Source organism: Neolamprologus multifasciatus, chromosome 7 (genome assembly GCF_963576455.1).
Source record: "Neolamprologus multifasciatus chromosome 7, fNeoMul1.2, whole genome shotgun sequence".
Classification (NCBI taxonomy): domain Eukaryota; kingdom Metazoa; phylum Chordata; class Actinopteri; order Cichliformes; family Cichlidae; genus Neolamprologus; species Neolamprologus multifasciatus.
Genome location: NC_140445.1, coordinates 53,259,908 through 53,274,543, shown reverse-complemented (window position 1 = coordinate 53,274,543; position 14,636 = coordinate 53,259,908). Strand labels below are relative to the sequence as shown.

General features: G+C 42.3%; 2 protein-coding genes across 2 annotated transcripts in view; both read right to left on the bottom strand.

The window, feature by feature from the left end:
- The window catches only part of syt7a (synaptotagmin VIIa), a 100,993-nt gene extending 99,993 nt beyond the window's left edge, over positions 1 to 1,000 (bottom strand). The window contains exon 1 of the mRNA XM_085167924.1: positions 735 to 1,000. Within this exon, the coding sequence (XP_085024050.1) occupies positions 735 to 768 (34 nt within the window). The 5' untranslated portion in view covers positions 769 to 1,000. The remainder of the gene's footprint in view (positions 1 to 734) is intronic.
- Positions 1,001 to 3,708: 2,708 nt separating this feature from the next.
- Positions 3,709 to 11,474, bottom strand: slc25a22a (solute carrier family 25 member 22a). Its single transcript, XM_085167939.1, has 10 exons — positions 11,334 to 11,474; positions 11,106 to 11,231; positions 10,935 to 10,990; positions 9,894 to 9,984; positions 9,232 to 9,286; positions 8,488 to 8,548; positions 8,152 to 8,296; positions 7,910 to 8,064; positions 7,749 to 7,824; positions 3,709 to 7,632 (listed from the first exon to the last, which is right to left on the bottom strand). The coding sequence occupies exons 1-10, from the start codon at positions 11,351 to 11,353 to the stop codon at positions 7,479 to 7,481; spliced, it is 939 nt and encodes a 312-aa protein (XP_085024065.1). The 5' UTR covers positions 11,354 to 11,474; the 3' UTR covers positions 3,709 to 7,478.
- Between the last annotated feature and the right edge of the window lie 3,162 nt (positions 11,475 to 14,636).

Here is a 14,636-nt window from a genome sequence, read left to right as displayed (position 1 = left end):
CTGGTGACGGCAGGGGACGCGAGTCGAGTGTGCTTCTGGGCACCCGACGAGAGAAGAAATCACGCCTCAAAAACACGTGGGAGAGATTACTCAAATATTCCTCCTTTGTACCCCCTTTAACCCTCTAGCGGCTGCACGGTTGTCTCTCCCCGTTAAGCAATAAGCTGCAGCCCATTAGTAATTTTTTTTCTTGCAGGATGTCAGGCACACCATAAATACACATATACATGCACACAGGTTTCACTGTAGCTAAGGGCTTTGACCTTGTGTTATGCTGCCCTTATTAAGTAGCTGTTGCAAATGTCCCGAAAGCACCAACAACACAACGCAATGCACGCTGGCAAATCCATGCATATGACAAAGTAGATGTGCTTACAACAGGTTCACAATTGATGGTTCAAATGGTGCACTGGTAGAAATGCAGGAATGGGCTAAAGATTCTCCTAGGAGGCAATTAACTGCACAGATATTACATAATGACAGCCCACACTTCTCACCAGCATCCCCGGTCCATGCCAAAGGATGAGATGGGGCTTGTTGAGAAGAATTACGTTAACGAGGAGGTTGGGGGGTGGCGGGAGGGTACACCCCCTTCTCTCATTCCCTAACACCACCACCTTTTCGTGCCAGTCACCTCAAAAGGAAGCAGCCGGTCAGAAATGAAACACCTTGAAACTGTCACAGGACGCTCTCTCCCTCCGCACAGAGGTGCACAATTCTTGACGGGATCTTACCTTTGCTATTGTCCTCTTCCCTGTTCAGATACATGGCTGTTACTTCACTCAGAGGCAAACGCGATCGCAGGTATTTGTTTGCGTACTCCTCCGGCGCGTACCGTGAGCTCCGCGGATGTGATTTCGTAGTAGTAGCTGTTTATTGTTTTTGTTGCTCTCCTCAACAGCTTCTCCTCTCTCCTCCTAGTGGATAGGTAGGCTAACCAGTTTGAGACTCTCACTATCTCCCTCCCTCCCGCTCTTCCTCTCCTTGCCTCCTTCTCTCTCTCTCTCTCTCTCTCTCTAATAACCACCGTGCGCTGTGGCTCAGAGGACAAAATGGGGAAAGTGACTTTTGCAGCAGTGTGAAGAAGTCTGCCACGTGTGATTTTTTTTTTTTTAATTTCGCTTGCTTTGCATGTGTTCATCATATTTAAAAATGTGCCTGTGCGCGTAAAGGGGAGTGCAGTCACAGCCCACCGATGGAGACTTCTTTTTTAATGGGTTTCCACAGTGGTTCCAAGATGTATATATTATCCTAATCAGAAGATTAATGGGTTAAAAATGTAAATGCCCAATGATTCTTTTATTAGAATGGCCATAGGTTGTGCATGTAAAATGCAGGTGAAATGATTAGCTGACAACTAAATCCTCATTTAAGCCATTTATCAAGCAAAACTGCCTCCTTCTCCAGTAGAGTTCAAGCTTTTATTCGTTGATGCCAACGTTAACTGATTGGATCCACTCAGGAAAAAGTTCATGCCCAAAATGCTGACTTTAAGTAATCTGATCACATGTTAATTTTCCATGTAATTTGTTTAAGTTATAAGTAAATATTTAATCAACAGTGATGCTAATCATTACTAAATGCAGAAATGAGATGTTGATTATTTTACCACTCGGTATTCAGCCTGCCTTACATCACCCATTGGCAGCCCAGGAAGTGGTGAAGGAACAGTTTGTCCATGACCTTGACTTAGTTCTAGAAAAAGCCAGTTAGAAAGCAAATTAAAACATTTTCAATTATTTTTTTTCCCTTTCTTTGAGCAAATTTCCAATTTGTGCTGGAACTTCCTGTCGCATGAAGCTGGAGCATTATAAAATAAATGGGATAAGTCATGACAGTTATTAAAACTAAACCATAGAGCCCACATCAAAACATTTGCTACTCAGTAGATGTTGTAAAAAAAAAAATAGAAGTAGTTCAATTAATCCATGGCATTAAATCTTAAAACAAATTATCATTAAAATGGACACTGGTCACCAATTCCCAGCAGCTCCTGCGGTATGTTATTGTACTTCACAGCCTATCAGAGACTCTTAGATCGCCTGAGTAATAAATGTGAATGTTACCCACACAAGTCTGCAAAATAGAAAGCTAATATTCTATTCCGTCACGTGGCCCTCTGATATCACAGATTAGAAATTCAATAGGATATGAGAAGAGCTGTACTGTAGATGCAAATGCTGTGTGCATTTGCAATACCTCAACTAACTGTTTGCCTGCGTTTTGTCAATAGAGCTGCGAAGGTCATTTGCTCAGAGCATCCTGCAGTGATTTCCATTTGATTATATTTTGTTTTCCACTGCGCTTCGTGCTATTTGTTCACGACCTGAGAATCTTTTTGCCATTTGTTAGGAGAATTCTCCACAGGCTAATTTGACCACAGTCTATTCGCACCCCCTGCCCCACGCCACAGCCACCACCCCCCGCCCCTGTGCTCCCAGCAGCATTGTGCCTGTCACTGATGCATCTGTCTCCACTGGTATCTATAAATACCCCCTTCTCTCCCCTTCAAAAACCTGATTCCCATTGATTTAGTGACCTATATACACATCACCGTCATCCCCTCCCTTCCTCCGGCTCTCTGCTCCTTCTGTAGATGGTCCTTTGCTGTCTCCACCTCTGATTTCCTCTTTCCTTCATCATCCTTTCCCATCAAGCCCAACTTAGACCACCTCTTCCTCCACCTTCTCCCATCCTCTTGTTAGAAAGCAGGAAAGGCTAATAATAGTTCACGGTAGAAAGCTTTAGTCATGACACATGAAAAGGACTCGAGTGAGGAAAAGAACAGTAGCTGGTGCTTATTTCTGTATTTCAAAGTGTTGTCATTGTGGTAAAATGAGCCTTCAGCTAATCTGCTGTGCGTGTAAACACTGGAGTGGATAGGAAAGGAGTCTCTCAGAGAGGAACAGCATTCAATGTGAAATCTAACTCTGCCTAAATAAGATCAAAGACAAAGACATACAGAAAAAGAGAGAGCGGGGTGTGTGTGGTGTGCATGCAGGGCTGTATGAAAGTGCTATGATGTAATAATGCTGCAGGCTGCTGCAAAATAGCACCCAGAGAACTAATGCCATGAACAAAATGTTAAATTCATTGCAAACAGCAAGGGATTAATAATGAATATGTTCTGCTGAGACAAGCAGGAATCCTAAACTCCAAACATTAGGCTAAATTGCACAAGAAAATGCACTTATTCCTATCATGCAAGTTCTAAACACATAGACAGACCTTATTCAGCGAGTGCAACCACAAAGAGCTCAGTTAAAAGAGGCTCAGCTGCCTATAAGCTCTGCCACAGCTGTAAGAGACTAACAAAAGAAAGCTGAAACAGTGAGTGAGATCGGAGCGCGTGATTTTCTACCACACCACCCCAGCTTAGCATACACCTGTAGTATAAGGCGCTGTTCTGCTCTCTTCCCACTCCCACTAGAGGACCACAGCTCTACTGCGACCCCACACTGACACCTGGTGGCTTCATCGGGCAAAAACCATAACAGCAGTCACAGCTGCTCCCGTGCCCCGAAGAGCCACAATGTCATCCTTGTAGTCTTCAAAACATAGTCCTACTGTTTAGTCTTCACAGCAGTATTACACGTGAAAAAAAACGCTGTGTCAGTTCTTCTGTGTTCTCTCGGACGACCGCCGGACCACAATAATGAGAGTTGGAAAAAGTGTGACACTCAGCACACAGACAACCACAACAGGAGATTTCAGGACAGTGAGTTTATTTAACAGCGAATTGTGACAGGGAACACAATTTATTTATTTTCCATTGCATTGTAAACCATGTCTAAAACAACCGTGTCATTCACCACATATTCATAAACACTCTCTATGTCATAGAGAGACTTTGTAGGTGGACAGCGGGGGTGGGGGGTCCTCGATTTCTAAAGTGCTATAATGCACAATTCCTCTTGGAGGAAGAGAACAGAGGCCGTGAAATGAGCTCAGACCCCCCAAAAGGCCTCCAAGGTCCCCCCAGCTGCATTATTCATACACCGTGTTTCCTGTGACTGACGGATGGTGTTCAGTGTTTACTTTTTTCCTACTGAGTGTCTGTGTGTGTGTGTGGCTTTACTTATTGCATATCAGTGAGCTGGTTCGTGAAATTTCTCGGTGAATGTGTAAAGCACAAATCTTTAGATTAAAACATAATAAACTCTTCACTATATTCATAATACATCTCATCTACGTTACATTCTTATATTAGATTCATTTAGAATATGTACGGGATATACATTTGTGGATAACTGGTGACGGCTGACATAGTGAACACCATCACGTTGGGTCTCTTATAATGACCTGTTGTCTCAGCCCTATGGATCCAGTTTTACAGACATACATAAGCTGACATGTTCATTTCATTCAAGACTTCTGCACAGAAATAAATCAAGACTAAATAAATCACGTCTGCAAAAGCAGCACATGGATTTCCAAGATTTCGAGTATCCAAAGCGGGTCTCTTGTGCCTAATGATCCTTTGTGCTTTCTTTGATTGTATACACTCCGGGTCGTACATTTGGTGTTTTAAAAGCTCCTCTGTGTTAGCCCCGCACCCTGGCGACAGATGCTGGACAGATTGGATGGCAGAGGAGGGCAACAGATAGAAAGAACGGGAGGGGGGAGGGCACTGGACCGACAATCAAGAGAATCAAGAGAAAAATACCGCGGTGTCACACTAACAACTACACATCAACTACACCACTACACCGTCAGACACACACGCACATACACACAAAAAACCTAATGCACAAGGTCAGTTTAAATTCACAGCAGGGTTAAAGAAAATTGACTTGCGCAGTGAGTTCAAAGTTTGGGCAAAAAAACAGATGGGAACAATCCGAGAACAACGAGGGAGGGGTGGGCTTTTAAAGGAAATCTGGACGAGACAAACGTAGGCATTGATTACATGATGACAATAACAGCAAATACGAAATGAACTTGGAATGTGGAAAAGAAAAAAAAATGAAAAATTACAGCGGTACTTTATGAAGCCAAGCTCACATGAGCAGACGGGCCATCTTATTATCTGCCAACATGGCTGGAGGTGCCAGATGATGTTCCTCACTGACCTATGGCTTTCAGTTAAGACATTGATAACGCTGAGATTAGCTCGTAGTGATTCAGTCAGTGTGGCCTTGGTCGTTAGTGCAGCCACTGTCATATTGCAGCCACCTCATGAAAGAAGCACCATTCAAAACGGACAGATTTTCTTTACCATCCGATGCCAGCAGGTCTCTGTCGGCTTTCACATTTAATTTTTAGAACTCTTTAAGTATTTCTGCGAGTCGTTAACTTAAAACGAAAGACACTTCCCTCTATCGCCGATGCTTCATTTGGTCCTAGTTGATGAAACAGGCTGACCCACACTTAAACAATAACAGTAGGCAGAAATGCCCCCCCCCCCCAAAAAAAAAAAAAAGAAAAAAGAAAAAAACTACACTAGTGTTCCCCACTGCAAACATTTAAGAAAAAAATCTCATTAAAATGTTGCATTTAAGTTCATATGATGTGTCCGGCGTTAATATTCCTTCATTCGATATGTGCACATCATCATAAAACATAAAAATCACCACAACATGAATTGACAGGGGAGCTGGAGAGGTAGGTGTGCAAAAAAGCCATCATTTACAAAACAAACAATAAATCCTAAAACGTCAAGTTCATATCATCTGCATGTTTACAATATAGTTAAGGTGGACACTTTGACACAGGAAAAGAAAAACAACACACAAATACATAGTGCTATACTGCCCACAGAAAGGAATATCGATAAATAAAGCTCACTCCCACAAATTAAATACACTGAAAAGTTGCATCGTGTATCTTCAGTGCAACAGTGCAGTTGACGAGCTGCTTGAACGGTGGGAGCAAGGAGGGAATGTGATTGGAATAATACACTTCAAAGTCACCTTGATCTCCGGTGAGATAAACCAATGGCAGCGCTTCAGTGTCGTGATGCATAAACAAGATACAACAGGGCTGCTTTCCCTCGCAGCTTAAAGCAAACAAAACCCTCTAAAGCAAATAAACAGATGTTTGGTTAAAAACAAAATCATCGAGTGCACTGAGAACGCATTGGTGTGATTTTCTGATAGGATTTTTAGCTCTTTGGGTCCTGCCATTGAATTCAAGTTTGGATAAAGAATTCAAACTGAATATGAACTCATCTGTAAACAAAAATAATTTGGTCTGCATCTGATGTGAGGATGAAATGCTCTGGACTTACTGGCTCCACAATGGATGACTGTATTCATAAATCTCAGGAGGTGAGGTCTGACCGATTGTTAGCTTTCCATTAGAATTACTTTCAGCTCATTTAGTGTTCACAGCTATGCTGTCCGTCTGAATCCACCGTGCATCACGTGACCTAAAGTGCAGCAAGCAGCACTTTAGGTCGCAATCCAATCAGTGATGTCACAGCAGGTGTTTTCGGTCGCCTGACAAAGGCTAACTAAACCCCCGCTGTGACATCAGTGATTGGGATGTGGGCAGGAGTGCGATGCGCTTGACCCATAAAAAGGCGTGAGGGCGCAGCTGTTTTGTGATTCCGTCAAAGTTCAAACAAAGTTTACGCATGTAGTTTGTAGTTGAGCACCGATTCTCACACTGGTGCTTCAGTCCAGTGTGCAGCCACGAAACAAAGCTATAGTCGTAGTGGAGGGGGGGCAACAGTTGAACCATTGTGGTAGTGCAACGCATCAGATGGAACCTGATCTACTTAAAAAGCCATGGCAATCAAAGTGTGCTCAGAGCTGAATGGCTGGGTTCATTACAACCACTTACAGGAAGGGATGTGGCTCCTATGGAAAGATCATAGCGATTGTGCTGGTATCACATCAACACGTTGCCTCGGTCTTTGTCTGAAACAGAGGCCTGTGTTACTGTAACTCGTTGTGTGTTACCTTTTAAGACATAAGGTTAAGGGAAGGTTGTGTTTTTGTTTTGTTTTGTTTTGTTTTACAGGACTAATATTCTTCTACTTGCCTAAGTAAGGAATGTGCATTTATTTTTAATCTGATCATCATCATTTATAATTTATAGTTTCAAACCAACTGGTAAGATTTCATCTGTCACTTAAAGACTAAAATTTGGTACTGTTGGGTGGCAGAACTGCAGCAACCGAGGGCAGTACATCTGCTTTAAAACTTTAACAATCATATTCAAAAAGATAAGTATAATGTTGTAATTATAAAGCGATATTCTTTTTAAAACTTAAAACAAGCTGATATTTGTGGCTTTATTTCCAGAGAGCTGGCTAAACCTGCCAACTGGATTTTTTTTTGTGCCGCCATAGGCAGCTTGGCAAACTAAGGCTCCCTCCTGAATGATTTGAACACATTCAACACAAAAAATTGAAAACAATCTGTACTAGTGGTCACGCTCGGACCCATCACAAACTTCTTTCGGTATGGGATGAATCTTCGCGAAGTTGGTGTAATGCATTATGGGAGGGAAAGGCAGAAAGGAGGTGCTCCTTATTTGTCTTTTTTAGGCAAGAAGCTGAGGATAAATTCACCCACGCCCAGGAAGTAGACCACCTGGGCGATGCCAAACAGAGGAGCGATAACCAAGGCTCGACAGTAGGCTCCCTTCAGGAAGGCTGATGGACCCTCGTTACGCATGATTTTCCTGGGGAACAAACAGGAAAACATTGGATTAACCCAAAAACACATCCAGCACCGGCAGACATGGCGGGTGACTGTACATAGCACTTTGCACGTGCTGTAAAAGCATAATTAGGTCACCTGATGCAGTCAGTCACTCCAGCGTACGTGTCTTCTGTGTTTCCTCGGGTCAGCGACTGCAGTCTAGTCTTTATAACTGCAACACAGTGAGTTCAGGTGAGTATAACATCAAACATCAGTGCAAAGACTGCGGAAACAGTGTTCTCAGTGCCACTGCTCACCATCAACGGGGTTTACAGCCACAGCTGCCGTGCTTCCCGCAACGCAGCCTGATATAAACGAAACATAGAAAGGAGCAGGGCCCTCTGCGCCTCTTTTTCCAAAGTTATTCAAGTTGGCGAAAAGGGGGAAATAGATAATAGAGAATGGAACATCCCTATAAAATCAGAGAAATAAAACCATGACATTAAGTTCTGAGAAATTCACTAAAACTACAAAAGTACAGTTGCCAAATCTGTTTTACCTGAGCAGCGTGGCACCAAGGCCTTTATACAGCCCAGCAATGCCCTTTTCCTTCAGTAACTGTCTGGTTATCTGCATGGCTGTCGGGGATTTCGTCTCCACGGTACCTGCTGCCACTGTCTCTGGCATCAGCTTCCTTTGAGCAGCTACAAATTGCAGGGAACATTAAAAGAAAAGTTCAAGCACTCGATGCTAAGAGCAGGTATACATGAACAAACATTTTGGATTTGTAATAGAAAAAAAGACTGTTGTCATCTCTGACGTGACCACATGAGGCCACTGTTACTACACAATGTCACAAACAACGCAGTATTTGCTAGATTAGATCTCCTCTTACCAATCCGCCCAGCATCTTGGAGCTGAATTTTCAACATCTCCATAGGAGTTGTGACAATAACCTACAATTAGAGCAAAATAAAGGTTTCATATGAACTGTCAACATATACAGACTGTGAACAAATTAATCTGAAACGACTGATTAATACAGAAAGTGGAGGGGTAACAAAACAAGTGCAGTGTAAATCTAATTTCATCCATTAGTTAAATGCCAGCTCTTGTTTTCCTCTCTAATCCACACAGTAGTAACTAGTTAACTGGATTACGGGTGAGATGGTCATGTTCTCAGGTGCAATCTTAATCCAAGGTCTGCTACACTTAATCTAATCACATTCCTCAGGCTTGAAGCCTTTGGCCTCATTGACAACAGGCATTTCCTTCTGACTCACTCACTCAGCGCACATGGCTGAGCACTCTCACAGAGTCTTATCTGATCACTCATGTCTAGCTGCCAGAGTATAGCCTGCTAACGGGACAGCATCTCAGTGATTAGAAATCATTCACTAAAAAGGAATATTACAGGTCACATTCAGATCACAGATAACACTATCTGCAGTGAGAAACTCCCAAGTATGTTTTATGACTACCACCTCTCATTTAAAGGTGGCTGTGGTTAATTCCAGCTGTAGGCAGAGACAAATGAGGTCCAGTAGTTTGGATGTGATCTGACACTGGCAGTGTTAAAGCTGGGTGTTCCAGATGGAGAACAGGAGGATGCAATTAAAGAAGCGCCTCACTCACTCACCTGGCATGTACCTGCACCGCAACCGGCCAACATCTCTTTGAACAGAGTAATCTTTCTGGAGAAGCAAAAGGTAAAAGCGCAATCAGATTAAAGCAGACACTAGACTGACAGTGTGAGAGCCAGACAACTTCATTTCCACAGTCCTCGAAAAAGGAGTTGTAACCACTAGTGCTGGTGATGCTAATCGTTGTCTTCCATATCAACATGTCAAGCACAAGGGCAGATTAATAATTCACAAGGCGAGCAGGTGGGCCAGACAAGTCAATCATTCATCAGCCTACATGTTTGTCTCCATAGTGATGGAGACGGATGCCCCAGAGAGCTCCAGGGTTGTCTGCACAGACAGTGCTCGTGGTGGATTTTTTATTCAGCAGCGCACTGTGATCGGTTTTTGGCGTATGTAATGTGATTCCACTGTGTGCCAATTATATTTCACACGTACATGTAATTCTGTATTTAGAAACCAAACGGTTAACAAGCCAGTGTGAAGTGCTCGGTGCCTCTGAGAAGATTACAGAAAATGGGGGATTAGCTGGAGCCTTGGTGACACTAAAGACAGCTAACATGTCAGGTTATATGCTAGTAAACGCGCCAGTTAATTACAGTGGGAATTAGAGGAGTGGGCAAGTGTCAATCTGCCTGTCAGCACTTTCATTTCTCACCCATCCTTGGAGAAGTGATGCCTGAAGAAGTCGTTTGCAGCCAATTTGATGGCTTTCTCCGGTGTGACTAGCGTTAAGTTCACGGCAGCTCCTGAGAGGATAAAAATAGAAGAGAAGGAAAGTAAGACACAAAGAAGAAGAAGAAGAAAATAAGTATTTAAGTACTCTCTTTTTTCTCTACAGTTTGTGAGTTTTGTTGTTGTTTAACTTTGTGTACCAGGTTTTTCTTGATTATTGTAATGGCTGTATGTTTAGCCTTTAGTACATGTTACTACTGTAACCTGGTTTCCACTGGTATTTAAAAGTGTTTATGTTTTGATCTTGTTTAGTCTAGCGTTCCCAGCATCCTCCTGTAACTTTTTAAGTCTTTATCTCTGTCAGGTAATTCCCTTCTTAGTTATTTCCTCTTGTGCCTTGTTGTAGGTTTGACTTCCTTTGTTACTGTCTTAATTAGTTTTATCCGTTTCTTGTTACCCTAGTGTTTCCACTTCCCTGATTACCTCATGTGTGTATCTATAGCCTCAGTTTCCCTTTGTCCTTTGTAAGAGTGACTGTTATTCACTCATGTGTGTGACTGTCATTGGTTGTTGTGTCGTTCTTATTTTGCCACATGGGATTTCTATTCTTGGATCAATAAAAAAACACTGTTATATTTTCTACGTAAAAACTAATAAAGGGAAATCTATGTTTCTTAAATCTGTGTCTTAAAAAAGACACATGAAAAACCACCACTCCCCATGTTATCTCATGTTAGACTTTCCACATCTGCAAAGATACACTTAGGTCTGAGTGACATAAATTTCATCATCAGAGGGTGAATGTGAGGCTCTGTGCTCTGTGCAGATATCCATGTCCCTGCCAACTACACTAAAAAGCATCAACTATTAAAACATTGTTTAAGTGAACACCAAACAGACTTGATACGCGCATAACAGGAGGTGCTTCAAGCACACAAGCCTACACAGGTTAGAAAAATTATTACCTTATATTTAAATGAGTTTACACATTAATCACATACAAAGTCAAAAATCTTCACGTTACCTCTGTACATCCCAAAATATCCCTCTGACCGAATGGTCTTAATAAGGCAATCTGACCTGTAACACAAGCACAACAGTTGTGGTATGTCAGTTGAAGAGCTGCCTGATAGGCCGAGTGACACTACACAAGGCTACTGTGGATTAAAGCTGGAAAAAGAAAAGAAAGTCATACATGCTGGTGTAAAGGCGAGATCCATTTTGCTGGTTTTGGAGCCGAGTCTTGGCCAGGTCAATGGGAAACACACAGGTCACTCCGATTAGGCCAGCGATCCCCCCATTGATCAATTTGGCAGGCAAACTGGATGAAGGTAACAACCATAAACACAAAGACAAAAATATCAAATGTGGATGGTCACTAGATTAAAAACAAAGCCACAGCTCCAAACCTCTGTAACCTTACCTGATCTGCTTGTCAGCCATTTAGCTGAAGCCCTGACTGGTCAAAGTTTAATGCGTCTGCTAACTGGCTGGTTTGTTGTTAAGAGTAGTGTTCGGCTGTCCGGGTGGGATTATGTAGCGGGAATATCTTCTGTCCACTTGACTTGTTCCAGCTGTTGTCAGGTCAAGCTAGGGGATATCTGTAAAGAAACAGAAAAGGATCTGTTCACATCTAGCACTGTCATGAAGTCGCCCGAATGAGAAACATTTCAAAGGTTACCATGAAGCAATGTCACCTCTACAAATATTACAACATGGACTTGCTTTGGTAGCAAGTTACGGCAACAAGTATAAATATATATGCATGCTTCTGCTCAAAGCAACTTATATTAAATGCATTGAAACTAAAAATCAGCCATAGGTTTTTCAAACCTCCCTATTAAGGTTATTCTGATTGTTTAGTGCTTTCAAAAGTGAGATGAAAATTATGTAAATGCCTGCAATGGAAAGACAATATACCAAAAAATGGGTTTTTAAGCTTTGGTGAAAGATGGGCGGTGACACTCTACAGTCCTGGTGTCTGTGGATACTTCATTATGCTCTGTATATCCCAGTTCACAGACGAGCATAAATATTTCCACTCTAACCCAGATACACTTTTTAAAAAAGCACATCTCAAGTGGGGAAAGAAAGAAGAAGATGCAGGCCTAAAAAAAAGCTATCTACAGCAGATGAACAGTATCTAAAAGGTATGTCCTTAAGAACTAGAAAAAAATCCAGCAAAGACCTGACAGAGGACATGTGGCATGCATCCCTCAGCTGATCTATCTAAGCATCACTGAAGCCTCATAAGAAATGGTTTCAGTGGACTGGTGGCTGTTAACAAGGCCTTCTTAAGGAAGGAAAACAGGGCGAACATGACAAAATGACTCAAGAGGTGGACTGAAAATTAGTAGCAACAGGTCTTATGGTGTGAGGAATCCATATTTACAATTTTTGTTCAAATCACCATCAAAATGTACAGAGGAAGTTAGGAGAGAGTTGGAGCCGGGAGCGTCTACAGTCATCTATAAAGCATGGTGGAGGCTCTGCCATAGTTCGGAACTGCATTTCAGCCAGTGGTGTTGGGTAATTATACAATTATTAATACAGAAAAATAGTGACAGATTTTGATCGAACACAATTAGCATCACAATGGAGTAAAAGCAAAACTGGGTAGAAAACACACAATGAACCACTATCAGTCATTAACTGGCCTCCCCAGAGTCTGGACTTCAACATTATCGTAGCACTGTGGGATCATTTTAACTGAGATTGTAACAAAAGCAGCCAACATCCAAAGAAGAGCTCTGAATGTCCTTCAGGAAGCCTGGAGAACTATTCCTGAAGTCTACTTAAATACATTACGAGAAAGCTTGACTGAGTTCAGGTTACATTAAAGAATGGATTTGCTTGTCTCAAATATTGTCTTTCAGGCTCATTAGAATTGTTTTTGCTTAATATACCGTATTTCCATTCGTGCTGCACAAATCATTGCATCTATTTCCAATTTCCTGAGGGGTGGCTCGAGACTTTAGCACAGCAATGTAGGTCTTTGGTAAAAGTGGAGGTTTGATAAAATGTCTCCTCAACTTTGATAGCTATATTGCCATAAGAAGGTCCTGTTGACAAACTTAAATGTGTTTAGTTTTACATGATGAAAGACAATAAATCAATGTGTGCCATTAATACTTAAAATTATCAGCATGTTATGAAAAAGCAAGACTAATCCCATAAATGTAAATGTAGATTTGAGAGAGCTTTAGCCATTAATGCAGACTGATTACTAACTGCTAAACAACTCTGTCACCAGCCAAACATCTGTGCAGCATGTGTGTCCTTGAATGCTCATGTTTTCATGCCTTTTCATGCTTTTCATGCTTTCATTGTCAACCTGAGGTGCTATAGAGGAAGCTCAACCCTCTGCAGGCTAAAACAGTAATTATGAAAAAAAAAAAAAAAACCTAGATAAAATATGTCTGCAGTGGATAAGATGCGCCCTATTTTTGGTACAGAATGCCTTCGGTTTAAAAGGATGCTTCCCATTTCCCCTTTCATTCTCTCCTCCCCCTTCATCCACCAATCACAACCTGCTTCTACATGTGCACTCTGCTGCCTTCTCTCCCTCTCCTGCTCTCTCCCTCTCCCTCTCACCAACCCTCCCCCATCACTTCCCTCAGTCACGAGTCACGACTCTCAAACGAAGCTTTTCCGTCTCAGATCTTTGCTGACTTGTGGGCTTCTTAGTGAAGTACAAATGCTTACAGTTGCACAACACCAAAATCACGAATTCCTCGGATCCGCTTTCAGAGACATTTCGCAGCACGAGGTGATGTTTCGGTTTACAGAGGGCATGAATGCAGCTGCAGTCTGGTGTGTTTAGTTTGGATGTGGACTTGAGGCCCCTGCTAGCTGCTCCAGAGGTGGAAGAGGGAAGAAAGGGGGGGGATTGGTTTAGAGCAGGTCAGCGAGCTGTCTCTGGTGTCTGTTGCCTGGGCGTTCTCCTCACTGCTCCTTGGAGCCAAACACAGGCAACTTCACAACCCACCTCCACCGCTCATCTTCCTTTAACTGTTTTCTCGCCGAGCAGCAACACTGCGCCCACATTTCCACTGTGCTGCATGCTCCTTTTGTTTTGCTCTTGCTGACTTCCTCGCGAACATAGGCATATTAACGCCACGGCCAGCAGTGGGGATATAAGCTGAATTTAAAAGTGGCTATACATTTGGTTAGTAACAGGACTGAATATTAAATGAAAGCCACAAAACTGACATCTTCCTCCTTCTCTACACTGCCTGCAGCTTTTTTTGTCGACTTCACTTCAGCCACACGCCACAGCTATGTCTGCTCCAGGATCCATCTGACCCCTAGCCATAGCGTGGCTGCGCTGTCTTATCATGACAATTGGAGTCTGTGTGGAAACAACTAGGACCAGTGTGCAGTGTCCACAGCAAGAGACACTGCTCATCCGCTAAGTTCTTTGCACAGCATAAGAGGAAAATAACAAAGCGGTGATTCATTTGTAGTTCACATAACCAGGGATTTTTCATGCTCACTGTGCACACAAGTACTTTTAATCCACATACAGTTCAAGCTAAGCGTCTGTGTTACCTTACTTCACAGCAACATTTTCCAACATTTGCCATTTGAAAAACAAAACTACATTTTAAGCTTGAGTAAATGAAACCCCACTTAAAAAAACAAAAGACATTTACAATCCAGGGTTTCCTCTTTGGTGACCAACAAAATCTTTTACAGGCAGGCACGATGTTGATTTATCGATCAA

Coding starts and splice junctions, on each gene's coding strand:
- slc25a22a (XM_085167939.1), bottom strand. CDS start 11,353: ATGGCTGACAAGCAGATCAG. Junction 8,549..9,231: donor GCGGTGCAGGTACATGCCAG/GTGAGTGAGTGA, acceptor CTCTAATTGTAG/GTTATTGTCACAACTCCTAT. Junction 8,297..8,487: donor CCAAGATGCTGGGCGGATTG/GTAAGAGGAGAT, acceptor TGCAATTTGTAG/CTGCTCAAAGGAAGCTGATG.